The sequence below is a fragment of the Panicum virgatum genome, chromosome 5K (genome assembly GCF_016808335.1).
Source record: "Panicum virgatum strain AP13 chromosome 5K, P.virgatum_v5, whole genome shotgun sequence".
Lineage (NCBI taxonomy): Eukaryota > Viridiplantae > Streptophyta > Magnoliopsida > Poales > Poaceae > Panicum > Panicum virgatum.
In genome coordinates, this window is record NC_053140.1 from 5,117,641 (window position 1) to 5,137,855 (window position 20,215).

At 48.5% G+C, this 20,215-nt stretch overlaps 1 protein-coding gene and 2 long non-coding RNA genes across 9 annotated transcripts; 2 read left to right on the plus strand and 1 right to left on the minus strand.

Moving 5' to 3' along the window:
• The first annotated feature begins 1,963 nt into the window (after positions 1-1,963).
• On the plus strand, positions 1,964-5,563 carry LOC120705828 (cytochrome P450 734A6-like). Its single transcript, XM_039990360.1, has 5 exons — positions 1,964-2,406; positions 3,446-3,669; positions 3,783-4,030; positions 4,135-4,516; positions 4,621-5,563. Exons 1-5 carry the CDS (start codon positions 2,130-2,132, stop codon positions 5,077-5,079), a joined length of 1,590 nt encoding a protein of 529 aa, XP_039846294.1. The 5' UTR covers positions 1,964-2,129; the 3' UTR covers positions 5,080-5,563.
• A 265-nt stretch (positions 5,564-5,828) lies between these two features.
• Positions 5,829-16,100, minus strand: LOC120705829. Of its 6 annotated transcripts, none has more exons than XR_005688072.1 (7): positions 15,888-16,100; positions 14,473-14,567; positions 14,181-14,366; positions 13,513-13,775; positions 8,380-8,604; positions 6,526-7,248; positions 5,829-6,431 (listed from the first exon to the last, which is right to left on the minus strand). It is a non-coding gene; the product is annotated as an uncharacterized LOC120705829 (long non-coding RNA). The 6 variants fall into 6 exon arrangements; XR_005688069.1 differs by having other exon boundaries at positions 6,526-6,912; positions 7,020-7,248; positions 13,513-14,366; XR_005688070.1 differs by adding an exon at positions 9,555-9,683 and having other exon boundaries at positions 13,513-14,366.
• A 530-nt stretch (positions 16,101-16,630) lies between these two features.
• LOC120705830 lies at positions 16,631-19,046 on the plus strand. Of its 2 annotated transcripts, XR_005688074.1 has the most exons (5): positions 16,631-16,966; positions 17,108-17,271; positions 17,356-17,485; positions 17,930-18,023; positions 18,181-19,046. It is a non-coding gene; the product is annotated as an uncharacterized LOC120705830 (long non-coding RNA). The 2 variants fall into 2 exon arrangements; XR_005688073.1 differs by lacking the exons at positions 17,930-18,023; positions 18,181-19,046 and having other exon boundaries at positions 16,633-16,966; positions 17,356-17,811.
• The last annotated feature ends 1,169 nt before the right edge of the window (positions 19,047-20,215 follow it).

Genomic DNA, 20,215 nt, shown 5'->3' on the forward strand with positions numbered 1-20,215 from the left:
CACAAGCAACCACAGTAGAGGACAGAGAGAAAGAGGAGCTACGTACTCGTGTTTGGTTGCTCATGCTGTGTGCTGCTGCTCATCAGCTGGCGCACACCATGCCCGCAACTGTCAAAGCAGATAAGAGGATAAAAGCCATGCTGTACTATTGCTCGATGATACTGCGAGCATATCAGAGCATATGCAGCGCGGAGCCGAGGCCCGGGATGGGAGGATGGCAGGGCGGCTCGCGGGCTCAGAGCAGAGCCCTGCCGCGCCGCGAGTGGAATGGAACAGGGCGCGCTGCTGGCGCGTCAGCGGGAGAGCCGCCGGGAACCAAAGAAAACAAAGCTGCCAATCCGGGGTTGACCAGGGTTCAAAATTTCGGTATTTTTTTCGTTTTCGGTAGTTACCGGGAAGTGGAATTTCGGTAAAATTCGGTAAATTTCGTTTCAAAATTCAAAAATTCAAAAAAATTTATAAAAAAATATGTAAAAAATATGATAAAAAACTAGGTGTTTTTCTAAGCAAATAGGACTAGAACACACTCAAATCTAAGATCATTTGCTAGGCTAAAATTAACATTTGAAACCGTAATTTGAATGACTCGTCATTTCATGTGCAAAAATTTGTTTTCTCCCCTCGACTTCAACTAGACTTTGGTTTATCATGATATTGGTGAGGTACCTATTCAATTTCATATGCATACCTACAACTAGGATGATGATCCATCGGCCGGCCCGGGTGGACTATACTCTTATTAGTAGACTAGTAGATCTGGTTTCCTCGTGCTGTCCAATTAGGCTCGTCGTCAATCTTGCTTCGCTTTTGCCTTTTGCATCTGCTTTTATATTATCATCTAGCAGCTCTTTTCTTTTGTATGTAGCGGTGAGATCGAATGAGATGGCAGCTAAAGCCCTCTGTCTGCTGTAGTCTATTATTCTTAACCAGGCCCTCGATCTGGCTCTTCTTCTAGCTTTGTAGCCGGTAACTGTGGAGACTTGGGAGTTTTTTTTTTTTGAAGTTGTGGCCATTGCAGATACGTGTTAAATTCCATTGGCAATTCTTCTCTATTGGCAACTGCAGATTAAGTCAGTTGTGGCCTTTGATCTGCCCCCACTTCGTGGAAGAAAGCTTTCATAATGCTTTAACAATTCTCTATACAAATTGAATCAAACAAAAAATTCAAACACTGTCACATGAATTGATAACCAATTCAAATCATGTTTGTCCTGGATTTAAAACAACTTTCAATTGAATCAACTAATGTCCCTAAAAATTTATAGGAATATCCGCCATAACAAGAATAATAAAAGTCCAGTTGAGGCCTAAGAGAGAAAATGAAAGTTGTCACATGAAATGACAAGACTTTTAATTGGTAGTTTTTGAAATAATTAAATAACTTTCAAACCATTGCTCAAATGAAAAAGTTCCTGAAACAAAAGTTGTAGATCTCGAAAAACTGAACAAAGTTGGTATTCAAAAGTTTTTCATTTGACCTCGAGAACAGTAGAAAAATCACAACTGACATCATTTTCCGGTCGAAATCACCGAAATTTCGGTCGAAATCACCGAAATTTCGGTCGGAATTCACCGAAATTTCGTTTTTTGAATTTGAATTCCCTTTCCGTTCGGAATTAGCGAATTTCGGCGAAATTTCGGCCGAAATTTCGTTTCCGGCAAACGGCGGAATTCGGAAAAAAAACGAAAAGGTGAACCCTGGGATTGATTAATCCCCGCGACGCCGGCCCCAGCGGCGCCCCTTCCTCCCTGAGCTCCCTCTCTTTCCGGCTTTCCCCTCCCCCATTTTTTATTATTTACCATGCTGCCCCTCCGCCCCCGCCGGCGCTCGCTACGCTACAGCCGGGCACGGGCTCCGCCAAATCCCGCCACGCTACAACTAACTAATCACCGTGGTGGTGACCACAGCGGCCGAAGCCCTGATCCCCGCTGCTATATAAATCCGCCTCGCCTCCTTTTCCTCTCCTCACCACGTCTCCCCCCCCTCTCCTCCCCTGCCACCTCACGCGGTAAGCTGCTGCTGCTTGCTGCTTGCCTTGGCCAAGCGAGCCGAGCTAGTACAACTGACACGCGGGAACACAGGCGGGCTCTCGCTTCTCTCCTTCCGCGCTGCTGGGCCTCTGCTGCGGATGGGGTGGGGGTGGGCGGCGGCGGCGGCGTTGGCCGCGGCGGCGTACGTGGCGGCGAAGCTGATGGAGGTGCTGTGGTGGCGGCCGCGGCGGGTGGAGGAGCACTTCGCGCGGCAGGGGATCAGGGGCCCGCGCTACCGCTTCTTCGTGGGCTGCGTCCGCGAGATGGTGGCGCTCATGGTGGCCGCCTCCGCCGCCCCAATGCCGCGCCCCTACCGCTCCCACAACGTGCTCCCGCGGGTCCTCGCCTTCTACCACCACTGGAGGAAAATCTACGGTACGCGCCCTTCCATCGGCTGCGTCTGCGTGCGTTCGTCCTTGCCGGTTGCCTTCTCCCTCCTCTGTCTCGACTCGCCGGACAGAGTCCAGGCTCTGTTTCCCCCCCAGCTAGCTGATCACCAGTTCCCTCCGTCGTCTCCGTTACGGTGGCTACTACTCCTGCTACGGCAAGGCACGGGGGACACACGGGATCGAGGGAGAAGCGAGCCCTGTCAGTTGAATTGACACGGGCACGGCCAGGAGAGGCCACGACAAGAGACCAAACCACGGCGTCGGCGGCAGCAAGTTGCGGTGGCCGCGCCCGCCATGCGTCGTGTTCCCAGGACGCTGCCGCCTTTGGGCGACACGCATTTAGTGGCATGTCGAGGCGCCTGGGTGTGTCGGGGCGGTTTGCCGTAGTTGTCTCTCGTTTTCGCTGTCCCCCGGCTGCAGCCCGGTTAGGTGGCCAGGGTCTATTCCCCTCCCTACTTGCCGCCCCGCACCCCCCGCGACATGAACCGGCCTACACCCTCGGCTGCCTGCTCCCCAAACCACGGTCCCGTCCCGCCCGCCACCGTCCCCGTCGCATTCACTCCCGCCCCCGGCCGGCGCGGGCGGCCGCGACATGTCTCCAGCCGCGTCGTCGTCGCCGGCCCACCGGTGAATCGCCACGCCGCTGCCGCCACCTGCTCTCTCTCTCTCTCTCTCTCTCTCTCTCTCTCTCTCTCTCTCTCTCTCTCCTCGTCTCGTGCTGTGTCATCCGGTAGGGAAGCAGCGTGTAGTAGTACAGTGCAATGCGGCGGGGGGCTGCGCAGGGCGTGGTGTCGTACCTGCTCCACGTCGGCGCGTACGCGCACGCCGTGCGTCGGCATTGCCGGCCGGCATCTCGCCCCGCCGTGTCCCGTACCTGCTGCCCCCTCGGCGGCTGATGGGGGATGCCTGCTGACGTGGTGTAACATGGCCTCCCTCCCTAGGGCCAATCATTGGCCGCCTCGTCGGCTTGTCACGCTCACGGCCCGTGCCGCCCGGCTTCTGATCCTTGCTGCCTCTTGCTCCAGGTTCCACGTTCCTGTTATGGTTCGGCCCGACGCCGAGGCTCGCCGTCGCCGACCCCGACCTCATCCGGGAGATCCTCGTGTCCCGCGCCGAGCACTTCGACCGCTACGAGTCGCACCCCATGGTGCGCCAGCTCGAGGGGGAGGGGCTCGTCAGCCTCCGCGGCGACAAGTGGGCGCACCGCCGCAGGGTGCTCACGCCGGCGTTCCGCATGGAGAACCTCAAGGTCAGCCAGCCACCCACCCACCCTGTTGTTGCTGCAAAGACAAGAAAGAATCATCTTCCTCTCGTGGTGAATTGTACTGACGGCACGTTGGGGCATGATGTGATGCGATGCAGCAGCTGCTGCCGTTCGTGGGGAGGACGGTGGCCGACATGGTGGACAAGTGGCGCGACATGGCCGCCGCAGGGTCCGGCGAGGTCGAGATCGACGTGTCCGAGTGGTTTCAGGTGGTGACGGAGGACGCCATCACCCGCACGGCCTTCGGCCGGAGCTACGAGGACGGCAAAGCCGTCTTCAAGCTCCAGACCCAGCTCATGGCCTTCGCCTCCGAGGCGTTCCGCAAGGTCTTTATCCCTGGATACAGGTAATAATCAATCAATCAATCAACCGACGTGACGTCATAATCCGATGTTTTGTGCTCTAATTATGGCAAAAGAAAGGACATGGTTTCATGTGTCGATGCTACAGGTTCTTGCCAACCAAGAAGAACACAAGCTCGTGGAAGCTGGACAAGGAGATCAGAAAGAACCTGGCGACGCTCATTGGCAGGCGGCAGGACGCCGCGGACGACGATAAGCTCGGCGGGTGCGCCAAGGACCTCCTCGGGCTCATGATCAATGCGAACAGCAGCAACGGCGGCAAGGCGAGCCCCATCACCGTGAACGACATCGTGGAGGAGTGCAAGACCTTCTTCTTCGCCGGCAAGCAGACGACGTCGAACCTCCTGACGTGGACCACGGTCGTGCTCGCCATGCACCCCGAGTGGCAGGAGCTCGCCCGGCAGGAGGTCCTCGACGTCTGCGGCGCGCGCGACATCCCCTCCCGCGAGCAGCTCGCCAAGCTCAAGACGGTAAGTAAGCTGGTGCTGCCCCCGACAGAGCTCTCCGATGACTTGAGATTAACAAAAATGGCCGCGGCGATGAGCTGACTTCTCGTGGTGGGGCCCACTGGCAGCTCGGGATGATCCTGAACGAGACGCTGCGGCTGTACCCGCCGGCGGTGGCGACGGTGCGGCGGGCCAAGGCCGACGTGGAGCTGGGCGGGTGCCTGATCCCGCGCGACACGGAGCTGCTGATCCCGATCATGGCCGTGCACCACGACGCGCGGCTGTGGGGCCCCGACGCCACGCAGTTCAACCCGGCGCGGTTCGCCAAGGGCGTGGCGCAGGCCGCCAGGCACCCGGCGGCGTTCATCCCCTTCGGGCTGGGCGCCCGGATGTGCATCGGCCAGAACCTGGCGCTCCTCGAGGCCAAGCTCGCGGTGGCCATCATGCTCCAGCGGTTCCACTTCCGGCTGTCGCCCAGCTACCTCCACGCGCCCACGGTCCTGATGCTCCTCCACCCGCAGTACGGGGCGCCCGTGATCTTCCGGCCGCGACCATCCGAGCGGTCGGATCGCGACCGGGATGTGTGAGAAGATAATGAAGCCACTAACCCTTTGTCAGTGTCAATTGCGCCTGGCAGAATGACCAGTAACCTCCCTCAGGCTCAGGATGTGCTGCTGCTGTGCCCTCAAGAGCAGATTTCATCGGAGCAAATTAAGCTACCACCACAAGAGAGAATGACTAGAAGAAGCGCAAGCACCACCTGTACTGCTGCACTAACACAAATCCTGCTGAAGATGCCATCATCAGCTTTAGATTAGTAGAGAAGAAGCGAGCCAGTGGCAATGTTAGAAGGCTTGCTTGACCTGTGCCTCCCAATTTTTCAGTCTTTTGGGTTGATGATTTCCTTCCAATCTCGGATGAGGTTTTGCCGGGCGTGGTTGGTGTGTGAAGGATTGCAAACTGTACACATGTCGTGTCCCGTCCGTCTGTTCTTGGTACATGAAAAAAAAAGTGACCGGGGAAAACGAGAGCGCCAGAAAGGGGAATGCGGGCGTATGGGAGATGCATGCATGATGCTCGGGATCGTGGCGCCACAGTGCGTCTGTTTACTTCCCTGTCATTGTTCTCTGCTCTCCTCTGTGGTCCAGTGCTCTTGCGACGCAGAGCAGAAGCCATTAAAGGAAGAGATGGGTGCCCTGCCGGGTGCTGGCCATTTAAGAGTGCCTCGCAAAGGGAACAAACGGGTGTGCCACGCCGCAGCCGGCGGGGGGAGTAAACGCGGCGGCCAAGAAAGCAGCGGCAGGTGGAGTGGGTGGGGGGGGGGGGGGGGGGGGGGGGCGGGGTGGGATTGCCCTAACCAGGCCGATCGGCGATCGCAGCGGCGGCGTACGACGCGAATCATCAGCACCTGCTCTGGTCTGATCTGCCAGCGCCACCATCTGGCCATGCATCCATCATCAGCTCCAATTCAATTCATTGCCAATGCCACCTCCCTGCGAGCGAGGCATCAATGTGTTGGCGCCCAGCCCAGCCGCCCCAGGCATGTCCAGTACGCTGCCCCCGCCGGCCGGCCGGCCAGCCAAGCTGCCACCGGCCGCTGCCCGACCAGAGGACCAGAACTGTAGCGGCCGATGAGCCTCGCCTCCTCCCCATAAAGGCGCTGCCGCATCGGACCGACCGCGGCGAGGAGTGGGCGCGGGGCCGGCCCTGTCGCGGTGGTGGTGGTGGTGGCGCTCGGCCCTGCGACTGTTCATCTCCACTGTCAGACTGCGCTGGCCGGGCATAGCAGCGCTGCGCTGCATCGAGAGCGTGGAATGGCCACCTGCAAACGCCGCTGGATTGGCCTGACTCCACCGGGTTGTGGGGGAGCAGCCAGCACTCAGCAGTGAGTGAGCGAGGAGTACTTGCGACAGGCAGGCGGGGGGCTTGCTCTTGGGATCTGCAGAAATGATTCAAATTTAGCTTTGGATCTGGATCATGCAAAGTACAGCTCAGATTCATTTCATGGGGCACAAGAACTTCGCTACGCTCACCTGCTTACCGGCTTCTGCGGGGATTAAACAATTGCCAGTTTCCATACAGGCATGGTTACGCCTTGCACAGTGGAATGTCTTGCACCTCCAGAATTAGAGTATACTGACTGATGGCTGCAATGCTGCTGCTAGTAGACTGATACGGCTGTGATTTGCTGGACTCTGATGCTGCTTCTTGAGTTGGTAATAAAGAATCAGGGCCACCGGGCACAACACAAGCTGCGGAAACCATCTAGCACAAACAGGCCGCCGTCCAGGGGTAATCAAACCCTAAAGTACCTGCCATATGCCTACGACTCCAATCATTGATCCCTAGGGAAACAAAAGGTACTGCACGGTGTGCTGTATTTGTGCAGCAGCATTTACATATACTCCAACGGACTGTTCCTGAATCACAGATTCACAGGTTTCACAGGGTGTAAGTGGTAGCATGATACCGGTGCGCATAGTTGCCTTGCCAGCATCAAAGTTTCAGGCGCAGGGCTCCTTTTTACCTCATTCGTGAAAAAAGGCAAAGGCATTGACAGAGCAGCCAGTGCACTGGCCAGGTGGAGCGCAGGCTCTCCTCGCCACCTGGGGGAGAGTTGCCTCATCAAATGCCTTTCGCTTCTTCCCAAGCTCCGGTTCAATTGGGCAATCAGAAAACTCATGGCTGCACGACATCCAACACCTTAGCACATTCTTCCCCACAAGTTGCTACCCACATTTTTCCTTTCAGAAATGCTGAAATAGCAGACAGTGAAATACATTAGAATTCAGAATTGCAGTGATTTTTCACATCTTTACTATAACTTTTGTGTTGTGCCACGCGGGAAATGCAGCCACTGGACTCCGGAAAAACACAACTGAAACCTAACATGTTGCAAGTTTGAACTATTCGCTTTGTTGCATACCACCGGTTAATGTAATTTAATTCGGAGTTTTGGTCAGGGGAGGGGAATGGTGTTGTTATGGGGAAGAAAGCTATCATCTTAGAGATCTCCAAAAGGGGTCCACCTACTTGTTCCTCTCGAAGGGAAGCTCTAGATTTGTAGCTCCCATGTGTTTCTGGTCCCCATAACGGAAGGCATGTGCCACAGGGCATCCTTCCTTGCCCTTCATTGTCCATACTAGTGAGATGACATTCTTCTTCCCTATCCTAGCAATGTGCCATAAAGAAATGAGGCAATTGACATGCTAAAGAGCATGTGACCCCCAACACACCGCATGATCACCTTTGCAATTAGAATAAACATGCAATGGGTTAACCCTGTTGATTGTTTTCACGAATAGGGTTAGGGCTAACTAAACTACTGCATATACCACACAACTGGGCATACTGGCCCCTCCTACCCCTAGCTGACATGAGAAGCAAAGCTTTACTATCAAATCCGGGGGCTAGAAACACCTTTATCATCACGATGGTGGCATGAAAAGCCGTGAAACGTAAACAAATGAGCAGCTTCTGGACATGTTTTCAGGGGGAAGTCATGTTTAGTCTCAGTAGGAGGGTTGGGACCGTTGCAGAGCATGGTGAAAAACATCAGACAGCATGGGACCGCCCTGACATCTGTAAACGATCCTAATACATGATGCGAATTTAAGACATGCTACAAAAACTAGTGTACACTAGTGTGCAACATTAGATTTCTGCACGCAATGATCATATCAGGCTAGCTTTCTTTTCCGGACTCATCATTCATGTGATTGAAGCATGCAAAGAGAAGTACTTTGCAGCAGCAAATGATAGACCATGGATTCTGACTTTAGGATGGTTGGATGCTTGTTGCAGGATGATAAGAATTCAAAATGGATACAACGAGCAGAAAAGGGAGGGAAAGTTGGGGAGGATGGGACAAGTGAATCTCTTAATACCAGGGAATCATCTCTTGTGCTTTCTCTACTGTAGTCCCTCTTGTTTGTTAATTTGTGCAATCCGGTTCCCCTACTAGGTGCAACCCACAGCTGCTTGTACACCTCACCAATAATCTCCAGATCTCTGCTGCTAGCTAGTCAGCTTTGTGAATCTCCAGGAAAGATGCTTCATGCTTGGGGAGCTTCCCAAAAAAGATCTTCAGTCTTCATGTCATATTATTTATACTACAAAAAAGAGATTGATATTAATCAGAACAATACATTTTCCAATGCTATATTGACATTGCATTTCTAAAGAAACTAAAGGTTGCCCAACAGTTGTACTCATACAGAACCTCCAAGTGGTGACACATAACTTTGCCATTACAAAAAGTGGCTACCAGTACTAAAATGAACCTTGTTGGCCTTTTTAAGTCAGGCCAACTACAAAACAAATGGACGCCGTACGTTCTCATACAATGATGGAAGGGTCACTTGTTAACACATCCAGTGCAGCCGTTCATCAACTAGACTATTATGTACTTGTGTAATTTAATATTACTCAAAATAAAATGAGCTAACAAATGAGATATGCACTTCAATTCACCTGATTAAGTGATACGCACAGGAAGGCCCAGCGTCACTGCAAAACACTCAAAAACATTCAACCCAAACTCTAAAAATGCAGTCAAGAAGGGTGCCACTGAAAGCTTTGTGGATTCCATATTTATTTGTAAACTAAGCTTTCCTGGTCATCCTTTTTCAGATACAAATACTACTGTTGTTATAAGACACCAAGGCAACACCACGTTTGATTCTTTACTTTACTGACATTTGAATAGACCTCACGAATAACTTGTCAGTTAGTACCAAGGCTAATTTAAGTTCTTTTGTCATTTCTCAGCAGCACTACAGGGTGTAGCTGTCCTGGAACTGATTGGCACAAAGGGAAAAAATAAAGGCCTAAACACACAATAACTAACAAGAAGCAGCAACGGTTCGAATCAAAATGAGGCGCTGGTACGGAAACATAACAGAGCACATGCTGAGCAACGGAATGAATTAAATAATGGTCCACCATTGTGTATTGCAGCACTGGTTATACCACCAAACACAGACCCCCAGTTTTGGAGCAAAAAATAAAAAACACTGAGCACGTAATAGAAAATACACAAAAAAGTTTCCCTCTCCCGTACCTTCCGGCACAGACCAAATGACAGGATCCAGAGGGTCTACCGTCACATGGCACAGCAGATCCTCCAGAAAGCTTTTCCGTCTGTTAACAAACTGTACTTCCGACAGCTGTCCGACCAATGCCTGCACAGCTGTGATCGGGGGTGTGGAACGCTGTAGTTTAACAAAGACAAACAACCCCCAAGCTCTCCCTAATTCCACTACCACCACAGAAATCAAATCACAGGGACACTCACACACCAACCAAACCTTCTCACAACTCTAAAGATATGATGAGTATTACATGCTTGGAATGCACCCCCCACCCAATGGATTCCAGCTCATATACTTACCTCGAAGACCCCAAATCTACATAGTTAACTAGTGCACCATTACAGGTCCCGGTACATGACCTAAGATCCATGACCATTGTGCTACTCTAATCCTCATCAAGTAGCTTGTTTGCTTTCTGTTTAGTTCGATTAACTTGGAGCAGTAAGCCTATGCCAAAATTGTTGTGGCCCTTGGCGTCCTCGAATTATGGCAATCTGTTGGGGAGTAGTAGACAGCAGTGAGGCACTAAGCTGCTTCCTGATGATTGAAGTGCTTTCAGTTTTCACTGCCATCAAAGCAAGCCAGTTGCTTGACAACCTTTATGCTAATTGATAAATGAATTCAATGTTATTGTTATCATGTTAGCTGCATCCACTGGCATGCACAGTGCAGGAAGCAAACAGGATCAGTACAAGTGTTTCATTATCATAACTTCTAGTGGGGCTTGACCCATTGACGTGGTCCAATGCAAACTGAGAACACGTTATAACACATATATTTGGTGATGTAGTATATCTTGCACATAGTGTTCTATTTTATCCATGCATTTGTATCCGTCTTTGTGATCTGAGTAGCAAATACAGGCATATCCACTAAGGGTTTATTTGCGTATGCACATTCCCCATGTCGATTGGTGGGGACTGGGGGATTGAGGTAAAAAAATAGTTCATATCCCACTCAATCCCCTCAAATACACCAGGGGGATGGTATATCCAAACTAGCTCTTAAATATCTGGTAATCATGCATTAGAACTCTTCATAGCTATCGAAGAACTTGTTCTTGTTCATATCCTAAAGTTTTCATGCTCAAGGAGATATGCACAGTTAACACAAAGATAGGGTAATGGAATAATGAATCTGATAGTTACTAGATAGGGGTAGGATGAAGACAAAAAAAAATGCTATATAACTTTGATAAAATATGCTAATTGGCATGTCAGTATGTGGCAGAGACACAATTTGATGAATTTGTAGAAAACATTATATGTTATTAGTACAACAGCATGCTCTAACCTCTATGCTAAGTGGACATATATATAAATGAAATAGTTGAACAAAATCTTTCATTTTCCACAATTAAAAAAATGTCTAGGTATCTCAGTGCTAAATAACATGAAATCATCAAGTTTCTAGGTTTTTTGGGTTCAGATTTAGATGGAACTATTTAGCAAATACATAATTATTGAATTAAGAAATCATACATGTTGATTAACACTATATCAAATGCAAAGAGAAGCAAAACGTGGTGCAGTTAGCCAGACACCCACTAAGACAATTGGAATTTTTTTTTAAAAATGTAATATTATTTTAATAGAAAATTGCAGAAAAAAAGCTGAAAAATAAAAATTGCTGATTTAGTAGCCTGTCGGCTAATCAATAGCCGATAGGGGACCTATCGGACACCAAGCTCTTGTCGGGGCCGATAAGTTCCTCCACGCTGACACCGATGGGCCCTGTCGAGGGCCGAGAGGCCTGTCACCACGATAGGTGGGCCTATCGGCCACTAGACAGCCGACAGGCCCTTGAAGTAGACCGCACACGTAGAACAGGAGCTGGCGTGTGATCCAAGAGTGGCTGTGGAGCTCGCTGATGGCCTTGGAGAACACCACCATCCTCAGCGTGCGCTCCTACCGGAGCCACGCCATCTCCGTGAACTAGCAAACGTACGTCCTAGTAGCACCCATAGCTCGCAAGGCCCAGTTCCCCCGACCATCCATGGACCCCTACAATAGAGTACGCCTAAGTCTCTAGGAGCTAGCTGCTCCGCTTGCTTGCTGCCTCTGGTGGTTGATCGGTGGGTGTTTTGTTGGTGCAGTACCATCCGTCGAGTGCCCACAAAAGCCCACATTGGGGCACCAATTCCGGCGTGCCCATGCACCATGCCATCACCGTCGAAGAGGTGGTGCTCGGGGGTGGGCTCGTAGCACGGCTTGCGCCGTTGCGCGCGTACACGCCATGTTGATGAAGGGCGGGATGCGGCCGGATATGGGGAGCGCGCGCATGGCGGCTGCTCGCCTATCGGCGCAAGTTGCCCGCAATCTGCACGGTGGGGTCTGCTGCTCGTGCCAGCACGCGCGGCCTCTCGAGCAGGTTGGTGATGACGCTAGCCTTGAATGCATCAAGCGCCTCCACACGCCACACCGTGTTGTAGGAAACTGAAGCCTTTCTCAGCACTAGGCCCGCCACTCGCGCTCTGGTTGTCCTGAGCCAGTCGACCAGTCGGTAGCCGATAGGCCCTATCTGTGCCGACAGCCCACAACTTTGCAGGTCCGACTAGCCACGACGGATGCCACATGGGCTGTCGACCCTTTAATAGACAATTACTGTCCTATCGGGCTACTCAAGGGCCAACAGGCTACTAAATCTGCAATTTTTATTTTACGGCATTTATTTCTGCAATTTTCCATTAAAATAATATTGTTTTAAAAATTCGAGACAATTGAGTAAGTGAACTACTATCTAACAATAAGAAAACACCTTTTTGCAAGTAAGAGAAAAATGGAGTGAAATGTTTAGCCAATTTTTACGTAACCACTTTTATGAATATTAGAATAGGAACTCAGTTATGTCACACAGAAGTACGGAACCCTATAGGCTCATTTTGTAGTCCCCTTAAAACGACCACCAATGTTTGTCCACTCGTGATTTTAGTTCATATTTTCCAGGATCTATCAAATTTATGTGCAATGTAAGCATATCACAAGAAGGGATAGAGTCCGGAACGAAGTTATTCGGGATAGGGTCGGGGTGGCACCAATTGAGGAGAAACTTACTCAGCATCGGCTGAGATGGTTTGGACATGTCCAACGAAGGCCTCCTGAGGTGCCGGTGCGTAATGAGGTTCTTGAGCGGGTCGATAATGTAAAGAGGGGTAGAGGTAGACCTAAACTGACGTGGGATGAGTTGGTTAAGAGAGACCTTAAGGATTGGAATATCTCTAAAGAGATAGCTTTGGATAGGAGCGCTTGGAGACTAGCTATCAATGTGCCTGAACCTTGAACTTTTTCTTTCGGGTTTCATCTCTAGCCTACCCCAACTTACTTGGGAAAAAGGCTATGTTGTTGTTGTTGTTGTTGTTGTTGTAAGCATATCACAGATGATAATCTACAGATTGTATTGGAAATTTATAAATAATACTAACATATGCTTTTCTTAGTATACTAATCAAAATATTTGATAGACTAAACACTTTATTTCTTAAAACATTCAAACATTTTTTTAAAGCAATCAGTGTGATTAAATGTTTACACTGTTTAATTAGGCTACACCTAATCATGATACATGCACGCCTACACATTTCTTTATGTGAAACTACAGTGATTTTTTGGGTACAGATTCAGCCCAAATCACAACAATAACTTGCCTTAATTTGTTAATATATGATACCCTAGTTTCTAAGCATAGATCCAGCTTGACATTCAAGGTTGACATATTCAGTGAAGACAAAAAGGAGAAAAGTACAAATTAATTAATAATTTCTAAGAAGCAATGATTCTAATTTATAGGTTACATTTTAGTTGTAAATCACATGATTCATTTTTTATAGAACTAAAAAGTTGATTAACCCGTAGCTTTCCAAATTCATTGGGGTATAACTTGTCACAGGTCACAAAGAAACATACCAACATGGGAATATGTTATTCATACCTGTTGTATGATATGCAAGAGCAGGCACAATGATCGTGCCATTCATCTAAGAATCCAAGCCTCACATGTCCTTCACATGATTCTGCTCCTCTCTTCTTTAAGTGTAACACCACATGTATAACAGGGAGTGGTGGCTGGCATTCTGGCACAGTAGGCCAATTAAAAATGATGAGCAGCTTAATTACCGCACAGCTCATTTCTCCAATCCTCCTTATTATGGGACTATGGGAGGTTCCACTAGCATAAGGGAATTATCACCTTGTCTGACATGAACAGGATGTGAAAAGCTATCAGAACAAAACTCTACTCCCTGTAGTCTGACACGAATAGGCTATGGAAAAAGAAGCCATTTAAGAGGAAGAACAGTCCATATATGGAGTACGCAGAAGGTAAATGGAGCAGATATGTCTATGGAGACTGATAACTCATCAATATGCCACTGCTTTCCTAAGAAAAATAATTGGTAAATAATTGCAATTACTTAAGAATAGATAAACAAGACTGGCAATCAATGCCGCTTGGACTAACTGTGCAAGATATGGGGCAGGAGGCAGGACCGTACATTTTTTTTAAAAAAAGGAGGACCATATTATCCCTGTAAGAATAGCTAATGGCAGAAAATATGCAGGATAGCAGTATGCATTCAATTCAGAAATGAGCATATTTACAGTTCGGAGCCTGAGACAATCAGTCTGCATTCATCCTTGCTTATATGTACTGTATCTGAATGCAATTGTGATTTAGGGTGTTACAGCTCTGGTTGCAGGATAGTAGGTACCCAACTTTGAACAGCACTATCCCAGTAAATCACCGCAAAACAAGCTTCCTCCCACTATAAACAAATTGAATTGCCCCTGCAGCCAAAGGATCAAATTTGGTGAGTCAAGAACAAGTTTAGTGTTATGCTAGTAACATAAAAGAGTAAAAGCATGATTGAATACAGTCAAGTAACACAGCAACCTCAATAAGTGTCGAGTTTGAAACTTCTCGGGTTGAAAGCAACCTCAATAAATGTCGAGTTTGAAACTTCTCGGGTTCAAAATAACAGCTGCCAACTGCTCAATGCAGTGCAAATTTGCATTGGTTAGAGTGTAGATGTACGATTATTCATGTCGTCAAAATCAGAATGTAGTATGGTCGGCGTCTTCAATTTGCATGAAGGCAGACTAGAGCACCTAACAGTAAAATCTCTAACTACTAAGATATATGATCTGGAACGATCCACAACTTCACATGAACAAGACATGGAGGGTCTAGGAATATAGTGCCAGAACTAAAAAAGACATCTCACTAGTAACAAATAGAAACCATTAGTTCATCGGCTATTGGGAGGTTTAATTTTTTTTCTGATTTTTCATCCCCTGCCACTTTGGCAGATGATCCAATCTCCAAGCAACATAGCACGCTCGAATCCACAGGTGCCACCCGAATATTATTTACCTCCCCTGCTCCCCATCCTCTGTCTACTGTAAGTCATGGTGGATCTCATCACCTGGACTTCCTTCCACGTTATCTATCCAATATCTTCTGCCACAAGTATTTGGCGTAAGTTTTTGTGCATGTCATTAACTTGTTTCTTAGGAGAATTTTGCGACCTTGCTACAAACTAAATTGAACAAGGCCTCCACAAATTTGTAAGTCGATTCCTTTTGGTCAGTGCATGTGTTTGCTAAACAGTCTGGAGCCTGAAGTTTTGCAGATAAATGCAGCACTTGGATACCAGGGATAAAATGCATTGCGAGCAAGAGCAACTAATAATTTTATCACATTGTCCAAGAGCAACAGGAGAGTTACTCCATGTGACAACAGAGTGAAGGCAATGTAGTGACAACAGAGTTCTGAAAATGCCCTTTTAAGATGAGTTACAACAGTCTTAGTTACAACAGATCAGGTCATTCATAAGTGCTCCAAAAATCTAATAATGCTACAAGCACCTGCGCAACAAAAACAAATAAAATGTAGTATTTACCATTAGTCTACTGTTTAACCAAATTTATAAAATCCATGGGGGGAAACAACCCATGTGTAACGGGTGTACCACATTCAGTTTCTCCATGTGATCCGCAAAACTCAGTGTGCAGTGTGCATTGGTGGAACGACGACGCGTTGCATCAAGCCCGTAATCCTACCGTGCATTCTTCGATCGGGGCAGTCAGTTCACCTCGGCGCAAATTTGGCCCTAACTTTCGCAGAAATCCGTAACCCCACAACCCCACCCGTTTATCCCGGTCAAGGGTGAAGATACAGCCGCCGTAGCGCGGGGCAAGCCCTCCATGATTGGGGCAAGAATCCGGGTAAGCTCCAAGCTGATAGAGACAAAGCGCGGGCGGGGAAGCGAACAAAAATCCAGGCAGGGAAAGGGGGCGATCATGTACCGGCGCCTCCTAGGATCGTGGATCTTGTCGCGGCCCGCTTGCGGTTGTCATCATCTACCGCTCGCCCGCCACGCATCGCGTTCGGCTCCCCCGTACGCGCCGCTCACGCGCCCCGGCCCCTTCCCCCTTCCCAATCATTCGCGGCGGCGGCGCGTTCCGCGGGGTCGCAATCGCCCGCGGCCCGCCCGAGTTTTTTGCGCTCGGTGCGGGGGTATTTGAGGGGCCGTTTAGTTCCAAAAATTTTCACTCCAAAATTTTTGACCTCCCATTTAAACACATTATGAAGCACTAAATGTAATTAAATAATAAAACTAATTACACAGTTTGAATGTACATGACGAGACGAATCTTTTAAGTCTAATTAGTGCATGATTAGCCATAAGTGCTACAGTAACCCATATGTGCTAATGACGCGGTCAAAGGCCTCAAAAGATTCGTCTCGTGGTTTCCAAGTGAGTTCTAAAATTAGTTTTTTAATTAGTGCCCGAAAAGCCCTCCCGACATCTAGTCAAACAATCGATGTGATCTTTGATCCAAAAATACAGTATATATTATACACCCTGGAGTTTAGCCCCTTGGAGGGATTGTGCGTCCGCGGACTGACGCGTGGCGAGAGACGCCCGACGCGGTTCCTGAATTCATTGCCGTCCCCTACCGCGGCTCAACAGGGTCGGTTAATGCCGCGACGGCGCGACCTTCCAGCAACCGCTTCACGGGGGCATCTGCGCCGGCCCGCCGCGGAGCGTCGCTGTCGTGTGGGGGCAGTCGTCGTCCGCTGCAGCGGTCTTCCAAAAACGGTTCCACGAAACCCCTGCGCCGAGACTCCCGCACCGCCTCCCCTTGCTGGGTCCGAGAGGGTTCCGCTTACCATGGCGTCGTGGGCCGCCGCCGCTTCTCCCTCCGCCCCTTTTCGTTTTCGCCGTCCTCTTGTGGAGGCGGTTTAGGGTTTTCCAAGGGGGGGGGTCCAGCCCGCCGCCGCCGACGCCGGCGGTGCGCCGGCCAGCCGCCGCCGCAGCCGCAGCCCTACTCCGACCGCTTCGATTCCCGCCGCGATTCCTTCTCTTCGCTCCGGCCTTGCGGTACGTTCCAGATCTCGGTGATTAAATCATTTAGATTGCGCGGCCGTTCTCAGATTTGATGCTCACCCTTTCATTCCTGTTCCGTGCCGCCCCTCCGTGCCTTCTTCTCCGCGCCCGCGCTGTCCCCGGCGGCCCGTGAAGCTGGATTTCGGCGTGGTGGTTCCCCTGCTTGGAGTGTCGCACGGCACCCTCGCTCTCTCTCCGCGCACCCATCCCCAGACCCAGATCCCGTCCTTCGTATGCAGGCTCATGTGTTGCTGGCCATGGAGGTTGAATGCTCCTCCTCGCTCACCTCTCCGTAGCGAGTAAGTACCCTCAAGCCGCCATCCCTGTTGAGTTCAAGGCCATGCTCTCACCCTAATCCTGGTTGCCGTAAATGTCGACATCAGATCTGGTTTTCCTGGTGGCAGCGGCCTAATGCTCAAGGTGGATATGGATGACGGTGGTCCGGCACTCCGTCTCTTCCCACAACACCTTCCCGGCGGCCCCTTGCTCCGGTGTTCTGCTTGCCTGTCCAATGTTCGGTCTCCCCCTCCCCCTCTCCCACTAGCAGACTAAGACATATCTTAATTCTCTCCTTTCTTACAAATTAGTTTGAGATGATTCTTACAAATTAGTTTGGGATGATTTCGTATAAACACATGAATCTTTCCCTTTATATTTTTGAGGTGTGGTCTTCCCCTTGGACGTAGCAATCATCCGTCAATACCAAATTGCTAGATGGACTAGCTAATGGCTTTACTGATTATATCTGATACATAAATATGCTTCTGTATGAACCTTGCTGTACATCTCGGAACTCAAAGAGCAAGCTGATTAAGATATCTTCTGATTAATATGGGTTATGCTTTGAGCTTCTAGATGAACATGTCATAAACCTCTCACCTCTGTACATCGCATCTAAGAATATGCTGAGTACCATTGGGGTATGTGCTGATTATAATCTGTAGCTTGCCAATTCAGTTGTGCAGGTATGTTAGAGCATGGAGCTACCGGCTGGGTTATCCATTGTACCGTCGTGAGGACACACTAAATTTTGTGACACCCCTTTTGCTAAGTAATGTTTGAGCCTCCCTTCATAGTGTTGTTTCTACAATCAATGATTAATATTCATGGTGGCCTGCTGAGTACAGCATTACCAACATTATACCAATTTGACTGCCAGTAATTTTGTACACTGAATTTTTGTTTAATAACCTCTTATCCATTTCTAGGTCTTATTTTTACATGGACTATCTGGAGCACCTCAGAGTCAGTGGTGTGAATTGAGCTGCAGAAATGTAGTTATGTACTTATGTCATAGTCAGATTAGTGTTATGCCTACCTATGCATCAGAGACAAACTAAATAAATTGGCTATTTTGTACATGGATAAGAAATGATGATTGAGGTGCAAGACAGTGCAGCAACCATATGCAGCTATGCGCTTTATTCTTATTGATTATTAAATTAAGTCATTATGGATTTTATTACATATCTTTCTTTGCAGACTTTTACCCCATGAATTACAATCCTAATGAGCAAGAACCATGAACAAGTTCCTTTTTTTATGATTTTTAGGTGCAGCCATGAAATTGGTATGTGGTATTAGTTTTGCCTTTCATTCTAGAAGTTTGGCCCTTTGGATCAAAGGTTCCTTTCCTTTCCTTTTCCCTTCTCATTGCTGGCTCCCATGCATGTTCTTTGGTTTTAGGAAGTGAGGTGGTACTCTTGGTTTTCTTTAATATTCTAAATGGCTACAATTATGAGACAATGACATAAATTTTTTTATCTCTGTACCAAAAGTATCAATATCGTCTCATGCTGTAATATGTTGTCTCTTCAACAAATTGAGTACCGATTCATTTTCAGGTATCAGTTCAGAGGAGACCGACCAACTATAAATGGCCTGGTGCCCGTACTTATGCCGCTATTTGTGCTTTTATTATTTACATTTGTAATTGACCTATCTTTGTTTTGTCTCTACAATGAATGATTGCATAGCTTGCCAACATCTTTGAGCTCTATGGCTGTTGCAACTTGATACCTATGTGTCCTGTATATTAGTTTGGTCTACCATAAAAAAAACTTGCTTTTTGTTATTTGAACTGTTTGACTTTGCAGCGGATGAACCGCCGCAGGCCAAACACAGCTGTCCTACGGGCGCGGCGTTAGCGCGCCAATATTCCTAGTTTTCACTAACTAGGCTGGTGTATGGGTGCGAGGAGAGGAGGGCAGGGCACCTGGGTGACTGGGTGGCGCCGTGGCGCTGGGCCGGTCCGTGCAGGAGCCAGGAGGAGGTTCTGATCAGCGCCGCTTGTGTTATTGTGCCAGCTGCCAAACTTTTCAATTTTCTGCTGTCTCGGCCTGAATTGTGAGCAATCGTATACATTCTCGTTCTGTTATGCTTGCAATCAGCAGCAGTATTTTTCTCTTATATCAAATCAGTACCAATTATTAGCTACCAATCAGACAGCAGTACTTTTTTTCACGGCAAATCAGCAAATCAGTACTTTTTTTCACAGCCAAACAAAGTGTCTGATTTTAAGGGTATTTAGTTTCCAAATGTTTAAAATAAGCTCTATCCCATCAAATATTTCAATGCCATTTAGAAAGACTAACCATAAACTAATTATAAAACTAATTATATAGGCCTAGAATTTATTCACAAGATGAATTTATTAAGCCTAATTTATCCATAATGCCTCTGTTCGCTGTGCTGTGGCTGGTGGCTAGTGCTGATTTGTTGTGAGAGAAAAATACTGCTGGCTGACTGGTGGCTGCTGGCTGTTGCTGGTTTGGTGTGAGAGAAAAATATTGTTGGCTGGATGCAGCGAACAGAGTGAATTAACATATATTTACTTGTAGCATTATATAGACTAATCATGAACTAATTAGGCATTCATCTCGTGAATAAGAGGTTATAAAATTTATCATTAGTCTATATTTAATACTCCTAGTTAGCATCCAAATATTTTATGTAACGGTACTTATTTCAATCTCAGGAAGCAAACCCGCAAGGCACTGTTCATTTGATTCTTCTCTAATATTTCTAGATTTAAGTAATAACGTGGAAGAAAAGAGGACAGGAGACAGTTTGTTGTCGTCTACACAGAGCTTGATGTGCAGCAAGATGGTAGCATTGCGTCCGCCGATGCTTGGTACTAGTCTAGATAGGTTAGTCTAGGCGTAGTTAGGTTCCTCGTCGTCGGTTTCGGCGGCAGAGGTTTGCTGCCAGGAGTGGCGGCGGCTACGGCGCGGCTCCGGCGGA